General features: G+C 40.6%; 1 protein-coding gene across 11 annotated transcripts in view; it reads right to left on the bottom strand.

Annotated features, from left to right (window-relative positions):
• Positions 1–107: 107 nt before the first annotated feature.
• LOC117210805 (nesprin-1) overlaps positions 108–22,693 on the bottom strand; it is a 112,153-nt gene continuing 89,567 nt past the window's right edge. For 9 of the 11 annotated variants that reach the window (XM_033454153.1, XM_033454161.1, XM_033454154.1 and 6 more), the window contains 12 exons: positions 21,994–22,690; positions 21,506–21,805; positions 20,419–21,375; positions 14,602–14,904; positions 10,523–10,780; positions 4,958–7,693; positions 4,406–4,590; positions 4,233–4,271; positions 3,525–4,031; positions 2,946–3,189; positions 2,238–2,293; positions 108–1,819 (listed from right to left, as the gene is read on the bottom strand). In XM_033454153.1, coding sequence (XP_033310044.1) covers positions 1,600–1,819; positions 2,238–2,293; positions 2,946–3,189; positions 3,525–4,031; positions 4,233–4,271; positions 4,406–4,590; positions 4,958–7,693; positions 10,523–10,780; positions 14,602–14,904; positions 20,419–21,375; positions 21,506–21,805; positions 21,994–22,690 — 6,502 coding nt within the window. In that variant the 3' untranslated portion in view covers positions 108–1,599. The remainder of the gene's footprint in view (positions 1,820–2,237; positions 2,294–2,945; positions 3,190–3,524; positions 4,032–4,232; positions 4,272–4,405; positions 4,591–4,957; positions 7,694–10,522; positions 10,781–14,601; positions 14,905–20,418; positions 21,376–21,505; positions 21,806–21,993; positions 22,691–22,693) is intronic. The other 2 variants (XM_033454158.1, XM_033454162.1) reach the window with 2 other exon arrangements.

Here is a 22,693-nt window from a genome sequence, read left to right as displayed (position 1 = left end):
AAAATTGTATAGTATACGGTTAACGACATAGAATTCTTTCTAGACATTGAAAATGGATTAATCCCATCGGGAGACAAATAGTGTTTGTAAAAGAAGGAGGAAAGAAATGAAGCCTCTATAGGTTTTAATTTATTATAATTATATTACATCGACAGATGTACACCGTCTTCGGAAAGCTCTGTCCTTATAAAAATACATAACAAAGCTCGGTCGCGCAGCAAGCAAGATATCGATAAATTAGGAAGCGAAACTAGCGGGCCGTTAAATACAGTCGTTCTCTTATTTTGTACCTCGAATAATAAACTCATGATCCTTTTGTGCGTATCCGAAAGTGTATCGTTCTCGTTCGAAAAAGATGCACCTCGTGCGAGGTGTCGTCGGTAATTTCATTATGCGATTTCGGTTATTATGCGATACGTCTGTCTTTTTTTTCCATTTTTCTTTTTATTCTATCCTTCCCTTCTTCGCTTTTTCCCTTATCCATTGTTTACCCTAAGAAATCGTAGAAAAAAGAACGGAAAGGAGAACAATTCGAAAACACCTCGATGATAATAATATATTATAATTAATTATTATGTTTCTCTCTATAGCGGTCGAGCTAGCACCAATGACTAATCGCGTTAATCGCGATCACGCTCTGAAATATCGGTCAGTGGACGTTTCGTTCTCGATATAGAAAATCGAGCTTCGCTCTTTGCCTACTTTCCTTCGAGTTATAAATGCAACGTATAAAAAATAAAGTCGAACTGGTATTGTATGTAATATCACGCTATCATGGAATATATTCGTTAAGTAACATTTTTAACGTATGTCGACATCAATATGTTAAATAGTATTTAACGTAAGTAATTACCTCAATATAATCTATACAATTTTAGAAGCGAGAGATAGAAATCAGGTTTTAAAAAAATTACAATTTGTTATTTAAAGCTTGTCTCTGAGAAGGTCCAATTATATTACAAATTTTATACAAACGGAGAATATACAAATTTGTACCTTTAATACCAACGATGAATAAACGAATGAAAATCATCGAATTTTATATTAAGAGCAAACGAAAAGATCCAACGAAAGAATAACTGAATTATTCATTGAATTTTCGAATAGCAAGCATCGTTGCTCGTACTGTCTTTAAACGTAGTCTTTCATTGGGACGTGGTCAGATCAAAGGCGCTATACCTGCTTTAATCCAACTAGATTTAAGGCCAAGAAATTTGGATTTCAGTTTAGTATATCCCAACGTGAGCCTTTTCAGTCTAGATTAGTCTGTTACGTGTAAAATCATCGTCTATAGAAGAATGTGTCTGACCAGTTTTTTCTTTTTTTTCTCATCAAGATAGTCGAACATTATAGTTCTGCTTAAACGTTCGACCATCTCGAGGAGAATCGCGACGTACGAAAAAATCAGATCTATTATTGATCTCTCTTATCGATTGCATCAATGGATCGCCATATGACAGACTAGTTAAGTAGGTACATATGTACGCAGATCGTGCGCGATCTCGCGTTTCCGCTTCCCGCGACTTCTTTGAATATTTCGGTTGAACATTCTTCTGGGCCCTACGAAATCGGTGCGTCCGAGATTAGGTTTCTTTATCATTAGATAGGAGGTGGCCCGTTCGGATAGACGACCATTGGCGTGAAGCTTCTGGCGAGGTTGTTCGACAGCATGCAGTTGTAGTCTTCTTCGGCGGATGGTACCAACGAGGCGACGCCGAGGAGCAGCAGCATCAGCGCCTGGATCGGCAAGGATACTCGCAATACTCGGCCCAGGAAACGGTATCCCCGAGATAATACCGTACGTTCGCCATCGTCACCACTGGAACACGCGCGTTTATTTCGTATTTATTATGATTTCGATCGTGAGTTTTGGAAATGATACTTTATTTAAACAGACCATCGTTCGTGGCTGAAGAGTTGGCTAGTCAAAGGAATGCAGATTTCATTGATTTATAGTGTAATCTTAAAAATAGCGTACGCGTATTTTTGTCATTGAGATAGTGTCGTCTATGTCGTTTACATTTATAGATTAAAAGGGAAGCGTAAAAGATCGCAAGTCATCTTTTCAGCCACGAATAGTATTGGAAGTTAAATCTGTCTGAGCTTACGTTCTCCAAGTTTTCTGTTCGATGTCGAGATATTAAGGCAACTTTATGTGCGTTCATACATGTAAATGCATAGAAATCGTATTGGAGAACACAGCTCAGAACTTCAAACAGAAAATGAAGAAAACATACGTTGTGCCAGGTGCGTCGTGGGGCTGAGAGGTTCCAGAGGCAGCTTCGTCGAGTAGCTACAATACAGTAAAAGAGAAAACACAAACAATAAGGTACTGTGCGTGTGAATGCTACTGTCACGGGACATGGAATAATAAAATTCCAACCAGGAACAACATTACGTAATTTTAGGATATCTATTTTAATTTGCCTTGTGTATATCTTACACGATGAATATCATTGACAATGTTCATCGTGTAAAATACAAACTGCGAATTAAAACGAAGTACGAAGAGAAAAACGTAGAATCATTTTTAATTCTTTCATCACATCTATTTTTATCCAATCGGAAAAGATACGAAAGACATTATCAGCGATGCTTTCATACATAAACTATTCATAGAACTGTTCCAGATGGTCATCTATCATTTCGTATTCGATATTCGTTGGATCTTTATTGCAATCCGTGCCCCGTGTTTCAAGTATCGATTAACGTGATCCTACGACGTAAGTGCACATATAGCTACACTGAGGTCTAACATTTAAGAAGCGAGAACCATCGAGTTCCAGCAAGTAGCCTCAGAGCATCGACGTTCCCTGGAAATATTTTTAACAAGCTACTTCGTTTTTACAGAAATTAAATATCAAGAGTATTCTATAGTAAGGACTTTGTTTCGTTTCGAATATTCAGTTAAGAGGAAAGTGAGAAAGATACAAGACGAAGCTTACATCGTGAGAGAGGGAAGCGAGAGAAGAAGTTGTGGCTGCGAGTCCAATATCTCGTGGGTCCATTCCCAAAGCTGCCCCTAATTTCAAGGCGTATATACCAGTCAGTCGGCGAAGGGACTGCAATCTGAGTCGCAATTCCTGTAGGCGTGCTCTGGTTTCACCTTTCTCGTCTAGTAATTGATTAGCCGACTCTTGAAGCGACAGAACTCGGGGTTCGCACCGCTCCAGATCGCTCCTCAGTTCTCTGAAAAGAAAAAGATTTTATTTTAACTGCAGTCTCTTCTCGGATGGAATACGCGAAATAGTTACAACTCTAATTATTCCGATATAAACGTTGATAGTTTGCAACAGTTTGTAATTATTGAAAAATACGAAATATTTGTTTTGTTGTTTGATTAATTTAGTAGATGCTGGAACAATTGCAAATAAAGATAATAAGTCATAATACGAAGGAAAGAAAATTCAAAAAATGAAAGGAACCATTCGTTCTAAGTGAAAGTATTCATTTACTATATATGTACCATCTTACACTTATGTAATCTTTTACGGGCATTGGAATCTAACATTCTTAAAACATACCTGAATTTATTGTACTTGGCGGTCATAATTTCCGTCGACTCGGTCAAGTCGACCGGTTCGCTGGCTCGTATACTATCTTCCGTTTTCTCCAACCAGGTAAGCAGTTCCTCTATAATACGATGGAATTGCTGGTTCGACATCAACGCAACTTGCAGTTGTTCCTCCCAATGTGCAGTCACGTTGCACACCTTCTCCCATCTCGTGTTTGCGACGGTTAATCTGTCTCTGAGTTGCATCGCTCGACACAGTTCCTCCGTGTGATCGGCTAAATGAGCGCCGACTGTGTTCAGACTGACTAGAATACTCTTATGACTGTCCAAATCGAGTACAAATTCTCTGTGATCTTGTATGACATCCTCCAATTGTTCTATGTTGCTTGGTGGCGAATGTTGTTCGCTTTGCGTGCCTTCTGCGAATTCCAGCCATTTTTCTAATCTCCAGAGATCGTTCTCCAATTGAGCCCAGTTACGGCGCGAACACAAGGGACACGTTAATCTACCATTATCGCTGTAATATACAAAATTTCATATCTTTTGCTGTCATATCTATATTTACATTTTTTTTATAATTAGACGAAATTTTTGGAAAGCGAACTATTTTGGCATGCTAATGTTCAGAGTTTACTACGAGAAAAACAGGTATGGAATGAACGGAGATCGTTAACAGAACGTTAATGAGAAACTGTTAGTGCGAAATGGGAACACTCACTGATCACAGGGAAAGGTGTAAACGTCAGAGTTAGGTGACCTGCGCGCGAAAAATTTCTGGTTTAACATTCAATTGGTTTTGTTGAAACAGGTACAATAACGTCTAATGACAATGTCTGTTATAGTAACGGTAATTAGGTAGTTAATTATACGTGTTAGAGTAAACGATCCTACCTGAGTTCTCTGATTTGTTGTTCTCGCGTTCTCGCCAGGATTAACAGATTTTCGTATCTGTTCGTCAACGCCGCTACTTCGTTCGCCTTGGCAACCTGCGCGTTTAATTTTCCATCCTCAATGAGCAACCCGTGCAAGTGACGAACCAATTCGATCGACGATTGACAGCTTCCAATTAGTTTACTCTGTTAAATAAAAGATATTTCAAACGTGATATTTCAACAATTATATAGGCATAGCATGAATCAATTGCCATGATGTTTAGATTCTGGTTCTAACAGTTGATCAAAAAATATTTCAAACGAAATTTATTAATATTAAGCATCTATCAGCGTAAAAAAGCTTTTGGAATTTTTGTTACACAAGAAACTGAAGTCATCTTGTATTCTTTAAATGGCAATAATTTCACATTTGCCAATAATCAATAGATTCTTCGCTAAACATCACAATGAAGTGTTCCATTTGAAACACTTTGTTATAAATTACTCATTGAATATCAATAGATATTTATTATTCTATCTATTAGAGCACTCGAATAATATCCAAACTTACGATATTCTTAGCAGCTGTGTTTAATCCAGGTCCAGCGACAGGATCCGGCGTAATTGCTATTTCCAGCGTATCCAGCGCATCGTTGCACTCAATCAGAGCAGCTTCCAATTCTATCAGATAGGCATCGCTAGACGTCATCCTCACTATCCTCGGCAAAGTGTCCACTTGAACAGCAGTGTCCTGTTCGAATTTCAACGTCTCCACCTGCACAGCTTCGTCAACCTCCAACTTCTCCTGTCCCTCGATTTCCGCTCTCAACGAAGCTACTCTATCCTTTATATCTTTCCATAGCACCTGATACTCGTCCACCAGCTCTTGGATAGTCGCCACGTCATTCGGATGACATTCTTGCATAACCTTCAACGCCAACTCATCCGCTTTCTGCAATGTGAGGTTCTGCGTACGAAGCTCCTCCTCGATCTCGTTCAACTGTTGTAGTCTTCGACGTGTCGAGGATTTTTGCTCAAACGTAGCTAAATGTTGCGTCGTGGTCAGTCGAACGTCGACTTGTGTTAATCCGACGACCGCCGCGCCGTGTACCGTGATGAAATCTCGATAATTCTTCTGTCCCTGTTGAAGCGCCAGTAGAATAGCGTTCGTTCGAGGTTTCAACGTTTGCCACTTATCGATAAGCCGTCTAGTCTCGCTGATAAGCGACTTTAGATTATCTGGTTCCAGACCTGTCCTAGCTAAACGACTAAAGTTTTGTTCGATTATCTTGATCACCGATTCGTGCGCCTCTATATCATCGAAGATGCCTCTGGTTTTCTCAATGGCTTTCTTCGATTCTTCCTTGGAAACTTCATCCAGGTTGTTCTCCAATTCTGAAAGGGCCACGTCGATTTCTTCGAGCCAGCCCCCGTGTTCCGCCCTGATCTTCTCCAGTTCTTGAAGAATTTTCCATGCGAGAATGATCTTCCCTTTCCTCTCTGCAGATTTCACGCAGGTCGCTGTCCACCTACGCTCCAAACCTTCCATTCCGTTCTTTATCGCGTCCGTGTTGAAGGAAGTCTTCCAGGCGTCGCAATCGCTCAACAGAATTTCGCAGAGATTCAACACTTCGCCGATGTTTCCGCTTTCTGCTTCGATAGTCTTCTGAAGATGTTCGTGATCGTCGAGCTTCTTGTCGATGCAGTTCTGAGTGATCTCCTCGATCACGAACGTCTCCGATAATTGAGACTCCACGCTGGCCAACCAGCTCCTTAACTCGCTTATCCTCTTCTCCAACGTATCCATAGTTCTCATCAAATCGACCAATTTGCTGGCTCTAGATTTTCCCATAGCCAGCAACCGTTCCCATCTCTCGTTCACTTCGTCTAGAGTTCGCTGTAGCCTTTCGCTTTCCTCTTCCTCGGCTACCTCTATCAGATCCTGGCCAGTGTTCTGTATCCACAAACGTTCTAGCTGTTTCAACGCGATATCCGCTTGCAGATCACACTCCAGTCTCTTCAGGGTCTCCTGAGGTTCGTTCGGCGCCATTGTGTCACAGTCTTGAATTCTGATCTCAGTCTCGTCTATCCACGTAAGTAACCTGGCCGATCTATCCTTCCAACGATCGTAAAGATCGCAACGCTCGTCCAACCTACAAATAAGCAACGCGGTCTGGTGTTCGAGGTCTCCGTGCTGCAACCGAAGAAGCGCCTGTTGTTGATTCAACGATTTCATATCGATGGGGCTCAGACACTCCCTCAGCTGTTCTGTGATCACACACAGCGACTCTAAATCCGTGGTCATGCCAGCTAGTCTGTTTTGCAGTTGTTGAATAGATTCCAGTTGCTGCTTGGTATTTGACAAACTGGCAGGCCTCGCGTGGAACGCTGCACTGAGTGTTTGACCAATTTCATAAAACGTTGTCGTGATGTGCTTCGCCTGTTCTTCGTATTCTGCATACAATTTTTGTATCCTCGGTATGTAGTCTCTCCAGATTTCGAGACTAGAACTAAGATTGGCGATCCTTTGAGCGTGAGCTGCAAGTTCCATTCGAATAGACATGGCTAGTGTCTGGTCACAGTTCACGAGCAAAGTTTCTTGTTGCTCTTGCAGAGACTCCAATTGAGATTTGCCTTGCTCTATTTTATCCAGCAGTGCCTGTATCCTCTGAAGAATTTCGTTTAGCCTTTGTAACTGGATGAATCGAAGGTGTAACTGGCTTCGTTCTCTTTCTATTTCCTTTAGCCAGGACAGCAATTTAGTTTGGTCCGATTTGTACCTGTCCCACGCGGCCAATCTGTCACGCACCGCCGCGTGTCTTTCCATAATCGCAGCCAACGTTTCATTGTGCAAATTCGTCAGGATGTTGAATTGTTCCGTTGTCGATAAGTTACTGCCCTCTTCCGATCGAACGGTGAGAATGAGATTCTGTTGGTCGGTCAGGAGATTTCGATGCACCTCGCACAGGTTTCTGTGTTTCGATAAACCGTTGTAGTCACCGGACACGTCGTTAGATAGGAAATCTTGCACGTCGGACAGATACTCCTGCCAGAGTTTCAGGGCAGTCGCACCATCCTGCGTTTTGACTAGATGAGCCGATAAACGGTGATACTGTTGGAAGGTTTCTCTGAAGACGTTCTGCCATCGTTGCAGTACCTCGACTACGGATAGTTCCTGCGTCGATACCTCCAGAGTGCGTTCTTTGATCGACTGTAGCTGTGGTTCCGTGCACGTGAGCGCGAGAAGATGGTTACGAAGGAGCTTCAACTGTTCCTTCGACTCGCCTTGGCTCACCGAGGTGAGGCTCTGCAAAAAAATAATAAATCTTGTTAAACACGTGGTCATTTCAAATAAGAGATTTATTTTGGATAAAGAATCTTTTCTTTGAATACCAAATAATTGATTTATCTTAGACAAAGAATAACTAACGTAGCAGAAGCTAAAACTTCCTAATATTTAGTTTCTCTACAACCATGTATTTGCTAAAAAGCAATAAACAATAACTTTAACCTTTATTCGGATACTTAAAACGATCGATTTACTTTAGAAAAAAAAGGTACCTAACGTACAGAAAAGGCGACTAAATCTGACATATTTAAAAAAATAACGAGGGTTGTTACTCCTCTTCCACTTAAAGCTATCCATTTATTTGAAACAAAAGATAATTAGCGGAAGAAAAAGTAAATCTGCCTTGAATACATGAAATTCCGTAAATCTAAGCGAAACTGATTAAAAAAGGAGTCTTCCCGGTATGAGACGTTCTCCCTTCCTATCTCAAGTGCGCTTCGCTTCGTTGCTTGCTATTTTCCGATACCGCTTTTCCGGCTCTATTTCCTCCTGTCCTTGGGAATTTCCACCGACAAACGAAGAATCAGTATAAACTATCCACAGTGAAATTCGATCGGAAACACAATCGAAGTCGCATACTCCTTGTACGTTAGGGGCAAAAGTTTCGCGTCGAGAGGGTGCACGTCCGGATTCAGCTGTTGCGGATTTCGTGACTGATGTAATTGCCACCCCGGGCTCAAGCCCTTCGGCCTTGACACAACAAAGTGTTTCGGAACTACCGCGATTAAAATATAAACGCGCGTGCGAGGTATAATGATCGAGGCCTGTGCCAAGCACCCGATAGCACGCCGGAAACTGACGGACGCGTATACAACGATATACTCCATTGACGCAGCCAGAGGAATCACCTTGACAGGCAGCCGCAGTTGCGATTCGTGGGTTCCTTTCAAAAAATTCCAAGCGAATTCAAATTACTCGAGACACAGCAGAATCGGCCAAGGTTCGTTCGAGAACTCGCTTCCTCTATCTATTAGGTTAGCCTTGTACGATAATAAAAATAGCCATCAGCAATATATTTTGTAACCAGTGTGCTCGAGTGTATTTTCGAGCCACTTGAAACATCGACGGTTAGATTGCCGTAAAATGTTACGTCGGAGGATTAAGCGAAGGAAAAAATCGATATTTATCATTTTCTCTACTGGTTACCACGAGATAAATAGTTTTACTACGCATGGAAGAAAGTGGAATTTATAAGGTTTCGCTTGTACGTTCGAGCCGCGGTATCTTGTACTTGCATATGAATCTCCGAAGGCCAGAATAAGAAGAGCATATGCTGTTCTTCAACGAGTACGAAGCTTACTACTTTAGAAACCTCGCTTCTCAGAAACGCGCCCCTGTGGAATTCAGACGGCGCGCCGCGATGCGCTGATTCACTTTCTGCGCGATCCATTGATCCCAAATTAACTGTTATTCGTTATGTCAAGTCTATCGTTTCGGCATAATTCAATCTTCCGTTTCGACTTTAAATTTCAAATTTTTACGAATTTTATGAATTTGAAACCTTAACTGTCACAGTTGGAAACAGACTTACAGACTTTTTAAATTTCAAATGCCGACGGATTTTTTAAACTTACAAATTTTTCATCGTCTTGAAGATTTGAAACATTGATTTGGTTTTAAAGATTTGATCGGAAACTACAGTAAAATGTCTTACAAACCTATAACCAACGTACTTAGGAAGGAAAAAAAAAAGAAAAAGCCTGGAAGTTGAAAGTGTTTATACTCGTGCTCCAATAAGATTCCGGCCAATTCGATTTCTGTTCGAATTCTAACGTTGTATCGAACAATGACCTCCGTTGAGGAAGAGTAGTTATGTCCCTAGCAGCGTCTGGCGCTAATTTAAATAAACACGTACTCGCTCACCGTACGATGTTAAGCGCACGTGTCAAGACGTTTTCCACCGATAACTATACCACGGGTCCAAAATATTTACAAATCTCGGATACCGACCAAATTCCCAAAAGTGATAATCGCATAAAAGGAACTTCACGGTTTAATCCAGATTTATCATTTGAACCATAACTTTTCATTTGTCTTGCAAACGCGTTTGAAGCGAAAGATAAATTCAAAGCGTCTAATACTTCATGAATTATTCAGAGAGGTAATAGAGCTTTAACATGTCATCGTTAGATCATTTACACTCACGCAGCAGCTAAGCTTAAGCTACATTGTAATGTATAACTTCGTCTATTCGAACTTGATGGAAGAGAAAGCGTTCGATATATTTCAAGTTCGTGTAATAAGAGTCCATCGATTTTTCTTATAACTTTTCACTAAGATCATTTCCACGTTTAGTTCACAATCGAATAAGCGAATAAGTAAATAATCGTTTAACTGAAAATTAATTAAATATTTGATTCGAAATATATCAAACTCGTTAATAGAGTAGGATGAGTTAACTCCTTATTCGGATTCTCGATTTCCTGGCTATTACAATTTCTCTATTCATAGACCTCCGATATTTAATACCTTCATCTCTGCCAATAATAAATTACGCGATATTTATATTTACGACTAATGCACGATCCGATTGAAAGCGTTTTCTATGCAAAAAGGAGCTTGAAAGGTCCTCCCGATATCGCCATATTATAAAAATAAAACACTCGTTACGCTCTATCGATCGCGTTATGCAATCAAAGTGAGATTTACCTCGCAGTCTGCCATGAAACTAGGAAGCAAAGGATGAAACGAGTAAAAAAAAGGAGAAGATAGAAAACGTTTAGTTAAAGCAGGAAGTATATCGGGAAAAAAATAAATGCTTCACGAAAGGATTACGTAACAACTTGCCTGTTGGACCGAGTCCAGGAAATTTTTCGTCTGGCATAAATCGCCACGTGTGAGCTCCTGGTTGAGGGCACGGGCGTCTGCCGCATCCGCTAGACACGACAGAGTTTCACGGATGTCATCCAGACGCTGTCCGAGTGCCTCCACTTCGCAGTTCAACGGTCCACTCGCGTCCAGACCGACGTTCGATGCGATCTGCGCCACCAGCCCTTGAAGCTCCGCCAGCCTCTCCTTGTGTTCCGCCATCGTTTCCTCGCAAATCTGTCAAAAAGTGAATAGTACTCTTAGGTTGATATTTAGTTTCCATCGACAATTTTTAAATCGAAGTTAAGGTTTTCTCTCCTCAGAGACGATCAACCTCTCTTTAACCGTAGACAACAGAGTACCGTTGCTTATTCGACGTTATTATCAAGATATCTCGCGTGTTTGAACATGTAAAATGTATTATATAAAAGGAAAATGAAGGAAGTTTGTACGTGTTTTTAAGAGTGTGGTGACATTCTACGCTTGAGGAAGTTTCTAATCCCTACGCATCCTTGGACGAGATACCACACGGTGTAATGTGATTTGTGTAACGTTATAGAAGAAACATCTCGCGTTTAATATTCACAGTCAAATGTCATTTCATGTAAAGCAAGTATAAAAGAAAAAAATGGTGTTTTTCAAATATTCTACATTTATCATTACGAATCCTTTTACATTCACGTACGAAATGTCTCATAAAACAATGTCGTTGATGCAATCCTATAAACAAGATATCTCGCAAACTTATCGATGTACGTATGATATTTTTTAAGCATCACGTATCACAATGAAACGACACGTGATCCATCTAGAGTTATACGTACATTTGACAGATGCATTTCAGTTTCAGTGGAACGGCTCTGAGTGTTCGATGCTCTCGTTCGAGTTACAAATGATCTTTTTTATATTTTTTTACCGGCACGGTGAAGGAAATGGTGTAAAGAAAACGACACTTCCGTACTGGTTTTATCTAAATTTGTCGGGACGTGATAGCGCTAATTGCAAACATGGTGATTAAAGTGTTTCAGTATCGAGCTGTTATGATAGTTTCGTGGTCGCAGCAGGATTCCAGAAACCTGTTAAATACGCGTCAAAGATAGGGGAGTTGTCTGTATGCTAGAAATAAACGCGTGTTATTGTTTGAGAAACGAAACCGGAGATAGCAGGCTGCGAGCGAATGCTTTTTGAAATTCATGGCAGCCATGAACACGCAGACATGTGTGAACGAGAATACGTGAATGGGGCGCTCAGGAATGAATGATTCGAATTAATAAACGAGAATAAGAGAAAAGAAAGATATTGTGGAGAAATAAAAGGAGAAAAATCGACTTGCAATGACAAATGCGCGAAATAGTAGATGCGTTTCGATCGAGTTTCCAGTCTGCATTCAGTTTATTTTTTCCTACGTGCATTTTAAGTTAACGAAACGCGCATTCAGTTTCGCGTGTTACCTTCCCAAGATTATGAAAGCATTTTTTTATTTCCGTATCATTCGCGATTCTTCGATATCCTTTTCTAGATCAAAAACGTAAGAATACCGGTACACGATCGCTCGATGACAGCCACACAACTGCATCTTTTGATAAGGAATAGTCACAGTAGTAGGGACGTCGAATGCAAACTACAATTTACTAGATTAGCGCACAGTGTCATGCACGAAGACTCCGCAGAAATTCTATTCCAGTTCGTTGCATCACACGTGCGCCGGATTACACAGTTCCAACACAAAATTATCCCACGCCTCGAACCACGAACGTCATATATCGATGTCGATATAGATTGTATACTATAATTGAATCACGCTGAAACAACATATCTATATATATATAATTCATGTAACGAATACAATACATCATCTTCGTCTATCATCGTGTAAATTCTAATCAAATAAAAACAACTAAAATCTACGTATAAATTCAAGTATGCAGTAGAAACCAACGCTGTAAGAACGATGATAGCAAACGTATAAATTGCCGAAAAATCACGTAAATTTTAATCACATAAGAATAACTAAAACGATCGTGTAAAATTTAATTAATAAAACCACCTGTATCACCATATAAATTCTCTAAACACGGCAAGACGTAAAAAAATCGATAAACCGCACAGATTTATAAGAGAGCAGAACCGTCCTTCAGCGTAGCCGGGCACGTTTGATATCGCAGAATCCCAATTCGATCGTACCTTTATCTCCTCGGGTGTGCACATGCTTCTTAATTTAGGTCACTGTTCATCGTTCCTATTTTTCACAGCACGTCACGCACAATCCACCCGCGGACGGACAAGCCGACGGTAGAAGGAGCAAATCGGGCACGTGTCGTCGCGACATCGGGTATGCGGTTCGAATTTTCGATTAGCCGGAAACTGGACACAGTTCTTGGCCACCGTCGATGGTACGCGCATAATCGCGCGAATTGCTATGCTTGCGAAACGTGTTTACGAGCGATGTACGCTTATCGGTCGGTCTCTCGAAGAAACGATAATAATACACGGAGAAACGAGACGGATAGTGAACACACACACACAGAGACACGTCGACGATTATAGAATAGATGTGTGAAGAAACAAGCGTCTCGACGCTCTGGACCAGACTGGCGTCCTCGCTTCTTCGGGGATCGATGCGCATACCCTGAGACTCGAGTGGGGAGAGACTCTGTTGCCCCGTATTTCAACGACCTACCCTCGCAGCCACGTTTCGGCGCACTTGCGTAGGGTGAATCGTGCCTTCTACGTCCGTTGTGCCGCACTAGGCGTGGTGGGGACGATGACACTACCCCGAGGCTCCCATTCAAGGGACGATGACGTTCTGCTCGCACTATCGCTTTGTCTGAACTGAGACTTTTTTTTTTTCATGAGTGATGCAGGAGTAGAGTCATGGTTCACCGGTTTCACGGTACTAAGAGGCAGACATCGACTTTGTCGGTGGCGGGAAAATGCTTTTTTATGATTTTAAATGGACGAGATGATTGCTTGGTTATTGATCTTGTGTTTAGCGAGAGTAGATACCAGGTTCGGTATTGACTTTTGTATCTAACGGATACCTATAAATACTCGGTTGGGTACAGTAATGTAAATAATTAATAGACGTTTTTTTGTAGCTAAAGTGCGGTCAGAATAATTATTAATCATTCGAAGGAAAACAGAATAATAAGCGAAAGGAAGGATAACAGAAAAAAATTATGAAGCGCAATGTCGATGGGTGAAGATAGGTTAACGAATTTTAGCAGATACAACATTTTCGGCTTATCTAGACCCAACAGATAGTTTGTCTTGTTCGACAGTGTGTACAAATGTTACCGTGTTTTGCTGATAAATATTATGTCATCGATATATGACGCGATAACGTTAATGGCCACTGCCAGCATAAATTGTCAAGCCTTTAAAGTAATAATATACGAAAGCAAACTGAGGATTCTACCGTTTAGTTTGCTAACGTTCAAACGAAAAAAAAAACCATAAAGACGTTCGAAGACGTTCGAAGACGTCCAAACATTTGCTCGGCTGTTTTTTTTTTTTTTTTTACATTCGTATTCGTCTAACAGTCTAATCTAACATTACGATATATACGGCTAGCTTTATCACATTTACCTTGCCAGTTGATCCCTCGTGGTTACTTGCGTTACCGGCAAAATTCATTAGCCGATGCTCACCGATGAGTCACAGAGATAAAAACAGTTTACTCTCTGAATCGTTCGAAAGACAATAGAATCCCCAGTTTAGAAATGGCAACAAAGGCTATAGAAAATTTCGGTGGTATCTGACACTTTGAGCCAATTACGATTCCAAATTCGATGACTCGCACGCTAAATATAGATTTACAGAAACTTTCCACTTTCAGTTACTCTCTTTCTTTCTCTCCTAATCTCTTCACGCTTCAATTTTTCATTTTCACGATAACGCTGTATCTCGTGTTTCCTCTCCTTTCAGATAAAATCCAAAGTATCATAAAATTCAAAAGAGTGGAGGCATGTGCCAATGACGCGTGAACCGACCAATCGACCAATAAACTAACTAGCCAGCTGTGCAAATTTCGTAAATAAAGAGACGTTCGCGCGTACCTTGATGTGTTTGACGGCCTCTTCAGGTGGCAGGTTGGCGACGTTGTCCATCTGCGTGTCCACCCAGGCCTTAACAGCGGCGCTCGAGTCTTTGTACTGCTGCCACAATCTACACGCGTGCTGATACTTGGTGCAAAGGGCATCTAATTCGGCCCTGGTGTCCTCCCAGGCTTGTACGGCCTCATTTACCGCTGCTTCGACCTTCTCGCGGACCTCTGCAGCGCAACCCTCCCGCAGAGGTTCGGCAGCCTCTCGCAATTCGCCAATGAGAACTTCTCGCGCGCCCAAATCACCGCTCAGACCCTGCAATAAGATAAAATATTTCCGTTCGTACACAACCCACACATACACAAGTTTTTGCGTCCCGTCTCTCTTCCTCTCCTGTGCTCTTCCCGACGTGAATTCGGATATTGTCTGAGCAACTTGCAGAAAGTCGACGAAAGATTTAGTGGAATTCTTTGATAAGAAGTTCAGTGTAATTGGAACAGTTCATAAAATTTTAGCATTGCTTAGTTCGATGCTTTTTACTTAGAGGAAGTATGTGCATTTGTGTATGTAACTATTTTAAACAAATGCAATAATATAATAATGTTGGAATATATTTATAAAAATTGGAAATATTTTAGTTCCCTAATGGCTAAAATCTATCTTCTATAGGAGATCAATTACCAAGGATTATAGGACCCCTGTGTCCTTTTTTATTGTGCGATACACAATACGATTAAACGTATTTGGTCGAGTTCCTTTAATCGGTTTGTTTATCCTCGTCTCGCTATACGGATCAAAGAAGCGAACTCGCGCAGAAAGGCTTCTTTTATCGGACCTCCGGGGTTCAATGAAACTTTAATTGATTTTGTACGAACGATTAACTGTCTCTTCGTTGACTCTTACTCGCTACTTCTTCTTATAATAACCTTTATTTTCCATTGGCATATGTTAATATATCACGATGTAGCCAAGGATAACCGCGTTTGGCTAGTGATTTCATCGTATACGGGTTCTCCATATAAGATAAACATTCTAAGCAGGGAAAATACACTTTGCACGCGTTTCATGCATATTACTAATGATTAAAATTATCTTTGACGTACGTTCCGCGATATTTTACATCGATACGAGAAGGTTCGGTTTTATTCCTTTCCACCGCGTGGAATCGTCAAGTCATTATATAACCTCGAGCACAGGAAGAATAGATACAGGAAGAGACTTTGCATATTGTTCCATTGTTTCTTGAGACGATTAATCGAACGATGAATGTATTGCTCTATGATCTCTTGGTTAATTGCGACCGTCGTAGCTATTAACTCGAAATGCCTCTCAAACACGTTTTCTAATTCTCTTCGTCCACATAAAGTTATCTTTATTAGCATATTTTAGTCTCTTGGATATTTACAAAGAGATATTTGCAAAGAAAATAGTTGGGATTATCTAATTTACTGCATTAGAAATATTTTACTCTCTTTAACTAATACGTCCTATTTACCATTTTAAAACTAAAGAAGCTCGAAGTTTTATTATTTTCTTTCCATCGTCAGTGTCCTTTAAAATTCAATGTCAAATATTTAATCGTTACTTCCTAACGACCTGTATGATATAACAATACTTAAAAGGTAGAAAACACGAAGACATTTTAATATTTCAATATAATACCTTGAAAAATGGAATAATGTTAGATTGGACATCTAAACTAAGGAAGATAAGTTGTGTAGGCTGGAGCCGGCTCGACAGAAGTTTCAACTCGTTAGAAAATTCTGGTTGCCCGAGTGCTCGTATTTCTCGAACGCAAAGAATACTATTCGGAGCGCGGGATATTCGCACGATCGTGGGATATCATTGGAATCGCTATAACATTCGACTACATAACAATGTGTATATCGCCGTTGCTGCTCGAAGAATGCACGTGCCAATTTCCTTTAAATATGCACTATAAATAATTTTGAGTCACGAGACTACGAGCACGTTTCGAAGCCTGTGTGGCTCGAATTCGGTCAGAACGTGGTTGGACTAATTTTGTGTCGTGTACTCGAGTTCGTTCACCTGGCTGACGGTTTTCCGGCGAAACCTTTTGGCGGAAATCGAATAGCCGCCAGTACATTTCTAGCGAAACCTCGTTTTACACCAGGCAACTTTTTCTTCGAATTCGTTCAGCAAATTCTATAATTTTCTTCGCTTCATGTTCAACGAGGAATTTATTTTAAACTGATACTTAAGTGAAGTAAAATTACCGTAAGTTTCATTTAGCTGAGAATCTATGAGTTTCGTGAACAAATCGCACGAAACTGTAATGAAGGGAAATTTGTTCCAATTTAACGCTCGTAAAAAGTTTCACTTTAGAATCTTTTGTCCTGGAATAATCTTAAGTCGCGTGTTTCTACTTAGGAATTTTTTTTAATTGAAAAATGAAATGGAATTTCGCGACAGGAAAATAGCATCCCGAAACTCGTGTAACGTGCGATTAATTCGGATAATCGTGACTCGCTTCGTGTCTATTTCAAGCCGTCAAGTGCCACGGTGGCAGCCGATGGTGCACTTGTCGATTTTAACGAAGCTGATCGGTCGATTTTTCGCGAGCCGGAAGTTACTAAAATGCACCGGCCTGCTCTTGTGGGCGCGGTATTGCGATAACTAACGGAACAGGAAGTCGCGACTGGCCTGGAGCTTCCGCTTTATATGATATAGCCGACAAGAATAAAATTCCTCGAGTGTTTTATGACGTTATCAGCCGAGCGTCAAAAATAAAAGCAATCGAAGGAGCATTGCATAACGAAAACGTAGTCGTGTTGAAACGCGAAGAAAACAATTTTTTATTAAAAGTATCTGAAAGAAATATGAATTTTAAGCGGAAAAGATTTTTCGCGTGTAGTTAATTGAATAAAGAGTCATATTTTACGACACCACAGTATCGTTCATTTGTGAAACTCCTTTCTCATATGCGAATATATTAATAATAATTATCTGTTCTTGTAGCACAAGCATCTCGAGATTAATCGCTGTATAAATAATTAACAAACAAACCGAGCTATTGCAAAAATATTCGCTTCCCCAATTAAAAAACTAATGAAAAAGGAAGAGAATCTTATCTAAAACGACTCATCTATAGCAAACAAAGCCATATGTGTACCGCACGCGGAATAACAAACAGGAGGTCAAAAATGCGCAGCTGGGTGCGGTCGCTTGTTGTCCTTGTATCCGAATTTTGTAAACTCGTGGCAAAGATTTTGGAAAGCAAATCTAATCGGAAACAATCGTTACCGTACTGAGATCGTAAACATCGATTCCTTTACAAGCTAGGTAAATCCGTGCTTTTCCACATGGCATAGTTTACATACCGTATCACTGCGTCATACATCCTGGCCACCGTGCTCGACTGTGTCATCCCTCGTATATAATTATATCAATGTGGATGAGCGAGCGTCTGCTGCATGCTCGTTTCCTTCATTTTTACTTCGACGTGCATCGCGCTTATTATGATTCACATCATTTTTATTACTTGTAGCATTGCCACGGGAGAATTTTATTCTTACGTTGTTTTGGAGTATTACTGCACTTTCTTCTTTGATATTTGAATATTTGATAAGTGGAAGTTATAATTTACATTGCGAATAAATATTTTAAGCTCGATCGATTATAATGTTCGAGTATAAAGAAGGAGCAGTAAAGAATCATTGCGCCTTTCTATTAAATACTTTTTCCCTTTTCGTTATTTTTCAATAAAATTTCCAATTAGACTATCGTAATTCACAATTCTAGCGTAAGAAAAATAATAAAAAAGATTTTAATTGAATTTTGTAAACATTTCTCTCTTTTCGTTTGTCCTTCTTTATTCCTTGAATTGATTTTCTTTTATTCTTTGTAATTCAAATAATGTCACGTGGAATCGAAGAATTTCAGGCCGCGTCACCGTCGCACATGAAAAATGTAAATGAGGGATTTTACTCGCGATGTCTCGATATCTGTTGTTCGTCAAGGACAATTCATTTGGCCCGACCTGTTGCCGATTACCGTTTAATCGTCAACGGACTTCTATCCGCGACTAATTTTTTCTAATTATTCAGACACGGAACATAAGCATTACACTGTTTGTTTCGACGAAACTAAAAACGACTTTCGAGCACAGCTGTTAATTATGTTCCTTCTATAACGAGCCATCTTCGTTTTTTTGCATATTTGTATACACATTCTTCGACCTGGTTCGGTTTGTTTGTACAGAGGATTACGACACACGGGACACCACGAAGTGACAAAACATTACGAGTTCGCTGCTATCGTTCCACCGTTACGTTTATCCCTTATCTCCAAAAATATCAAATACGAAACAAAAAAAAAAATAAATAATAAAGAACTAACAACATATAAATAAAAAGTATCCGTATGTCCTAAAACGATAGTCAAACTCTACATTGCATATTCTAACGTAATGGTGAAACGAAGTTGAAGAAGAATTCGATACATCCTCGAGTTTCAATTGTTCGGATACTTTGCATTTTTATAAATATTCAATGCTTACTTCCGTTCAATCAACTCGACGTGTCCAGGGCACAAGTATGCTCGACGGTTTCTTACGATCATTTGCGTCGATCGTTTCACCAATTTCTCACATGATTCGCGTTGCCGCATTTTTAATATTTCTTGCGTTTCATTTTGTTAACGAAATCGAAATGTTTGAGGACCTCCATAGTGAGGAAGATTGTTTAATAAGAAAGAAGAAACGCACTCGCGTGTCACTTATGTCGCCAGTCACTGTACGAAAGAACGAGAACGTTCAAATACGCGCGCCCGACACGACCGCGACCACGGAACTCGTGTCACTGATACACGACCTCCGATAACACCGATCCCAGACTTGTTAGGCGCCTGCGCGCTCTGTAAATCGCGCCGCTTTCCTCGCACGTGGCGAAGGTTATCGCAGAGGAAAGTGCGTCTTCCGGTGAGAGCATCGATCGAAATGCTTCCGTACGTCATTTCATTTTAATTTCTAGGAACGCGTGTTTTTAATTTTCAGTCTGTATTAATTTGAAGGATTTGAAAAATGGAATATTCGAAGTTCGATGTACAGCGAGAGCGTCGATCGATCGATAATCTGCGTTGGGTAAGTGGATTTTAATTTTTGCGAATTCTCGCTTTACTTTTAAAAGTTTTACGTTTGAAATATTTGAATGAAAGTCGATTGTCTGAATATTTGAATATTCGAAGATTGACTATGTATGTAGCAAATATATTTTAAGTAACTTTAACTTTAGCTTTGAAATCTTTCATACCTGAAATGTTCGTAATTTATTACGCCTTCCAGAATATCTTTTATTTTCTTCTTTTCTTATTTTCGGAAATATCATATAGTAATCGGCGAGAAGTCGATTACATAGGTATATATTTTCCGATGAACAAAGTTTCCAATATTAGGTTTCCAGCTTTTATGCGAAACTTATTTTGGAATATTCATAGAAATGCTTTCTGTACGATGGAGTTACATACTAGTTTCTTCAATTGCGAACGATTGGAGGTGTCGAGGGCGCGCAAAAGCAGGCCGGTCGATACCATTCGGTTAGTTATTCAAACTTCTGCAAGTTTTAACGCATTCCGAGGCGCGAGAGACTTTCAAGGAATGTTCGAGCATACGAGCACCGGGGGCGTGTTATTGTAAATCTTGGATGCCTCGAAACGTTACATCGGGGGCCGTGAATCGACTCACGGTTTCGATTAGGATTCTTCCTTGATTAATGACAATTAGCTCGCGTGACGTAAGTAGCCAACCAAGAACAACGTACTTACACAACGTACGATTACCTTTGCACGATCGACATAGAAGTTCAAACTTACCTCTAGCCTTTCGGTAGCTTTCAGTAGTCTTTCATAATCGACAGATCCTTGCACGGTTAACAATTCCATCATGTAGTCGGCCTCTTGAACCGATTGCTGTACCATCTCCAACTGTTTCTCAAATCTTCTCCATAAAGCGAGCCTGTTCTTCAACAACGTTAACAATCGCGAACATCTGGCTTCTAAGTCTGTATGAGTGTCTTGAAGGTTGGAAATGTCTCGTTCGACGCTGACTGGCGATACCGAGACTCTCATTACTGTGGGTAGAGTGTGTAATAATTGTCTAAGGCCCATGATATCCTGCCATAAAATCGCCAGTTCGTCGGCGACAGTTTGACATCGATCCACAGCAGCAGCGACTACTTCGCTTCCCTGTTGTTCGCTTCCCTCGCATTGATCCAATATAGACGATTGTCGTTGATGGGCTTTTCTAACGCGGCTAAGGCCACGCTGGATCGCCTGAAGCCTTTCCCTCAGCAACTGTGCTGCGTCTAACTCTTCGCTAATTTGGCTCTCTATTCTGCGAGCCGAAGATAGTAGAACACCGACCTTCTCGCTCTCTGCCACGGGAAGCAAGCCTAGGCGACCTAGCTCGTCTTGGATCAAGCAGATCCTATCGAATAAGACTGTCAAACGTTCGATGTATAGATCTAGTTCTTCTTCTGTCTTTAGAACACCGTGAAAACCGTCGACGGTTATTCGTAATTCGTTTAGTTCTCGCTCAAGGAGTTTTAGCTTCTCGTTGGACGAAATGTCCTCGGAGGAAATGTTTCGAGTTACTTGCTCTTGAATGTCGTTTATTTTCTGCGAGACGTCGCTCCAGCGATCTTGAACCTCACGATGGAACTGCCTTTGTAACATCTCGTCCGATAAGGGAATTATTCTCAGGGCTTGCTCGAAGCTATTGTTAGCTTCTTCTCGAATGTTGTTGTGCACCTCGTATTGCGCCTTCAATTCCTAATAAGACGGAAATATTCGACGTGTAAAGAATTTCGACGTTTCAACTTCGGTTGTAGGAATTTGTAACAATTTTTTTAACTTAATTCTTCAAATATATTAATCGTTCGAACGATTTTTCTTTACTTACCCAGAATTGGCGTATATGGCCTCCTGAAGGATCGCGGATACTGACCAATTCCTTCTCCACCGACGTCATCCAGTTCTCCAAACGGTTCATTAGTGCTTCCTGATTGCACCAACTCTCTCTAAACGCCAACAATTTCCTCAACGACGACTCTACGTTATCCTGAAGCTTCACGATAACGTCTAAGGCTTCGCCATAACGATCTTCGGGATCTTCGATGTTCACCAATTCTTGGAGATTGCGTGCCACGTTCAGAAGCTGAATAAGCCGAGCGTGGTGTGTCGCAACGTCCATTGCCAGAGACTAGAAAAATATCAAGTACGTATGTACCCGCTGTATCCTCTTCCCTCGGTGAAAATCAATACACGCTAAATATCCAATATCCGATACCATTATATAAAAAGCAGCTCAAATTAATTCATACAAGACTAAACCAAAATACGTGATATTATTTATATCTGTGATTCATTAAGAAGAAAATATTAATTTACCTGATATAAGGAGATGTACTGGTCATAATCAGACGACGTCACAGTCTGGAGATCAGGAACTCGTTGATGAGCAACTTGGAGCCATCCCCTCTCCTCTTTCACCCCTTGTTCCAGAAGAATCCACCTAGACGCAGCCAGAGCCATTTGCTGAGCTCTAGATGCGGCCTGATCTAGCAACGATATAGCTCTGCTATGCAATTCTTCGTGAAGATCTGAATATTTAGTTCTGGTTTCTGGGTCCAAATTTCCTTCCAGCGACTCCAGAATTGCTCGACAATGGTTTAGATTCACGAAGAACTTCCTGTGCTTCTGCATCTCCTCTTGTAAATGTTCTAAACTCATCACCGAGATAGGACTCTCTAATAGATTCTCCGCGATTTCGGTGATCTGAGCGAATTCTCGAAGAGTCTGCTCGTACTCTTCGGCTAAGGCTAATAATTGGAGGAGACGTTCACGTTCGATGCATATTCCATGCTCGATTATTTTCGTCATCTCGTGAGCCGCGTAGGTCTCTTCTGGAATATGTTTTCCAGGATAGTCGCGTAGTAATTCGTGTGAAGTGGTAAGCAATGTTGCGGTCTTCCACATGTGACATCGGTTCATATTTTCCAGTTTGTCCAGCTCTTGTAGCTTCCATTTTGTGGATGCTTCGAGCTCAATGATTTCGTTCAGCAGTTTTCGTTGTTCTTCGATTAATCTA

The sequence above is a fragment of the Bombus bifarius genome, unplaced genomic scaffold (assembly GCF_011952205.1).
Source record: "Bombus bifarius isolate JDL3187 unplaced genomic scaffold, Bbif_JDL3187 scf7180000008213, whole genome shotgun sequence".
Lineage (NCBI taxonomy): Eukaryota > Metazoa > Arthropoda > Insecta > Hymenoptera > Apidae > Bombus > Bombus bifarius.
Note: the sequence above shows the minus strand (reverse complement) of the source record. Positions and strands in the feature narration are given on the sequence as shown.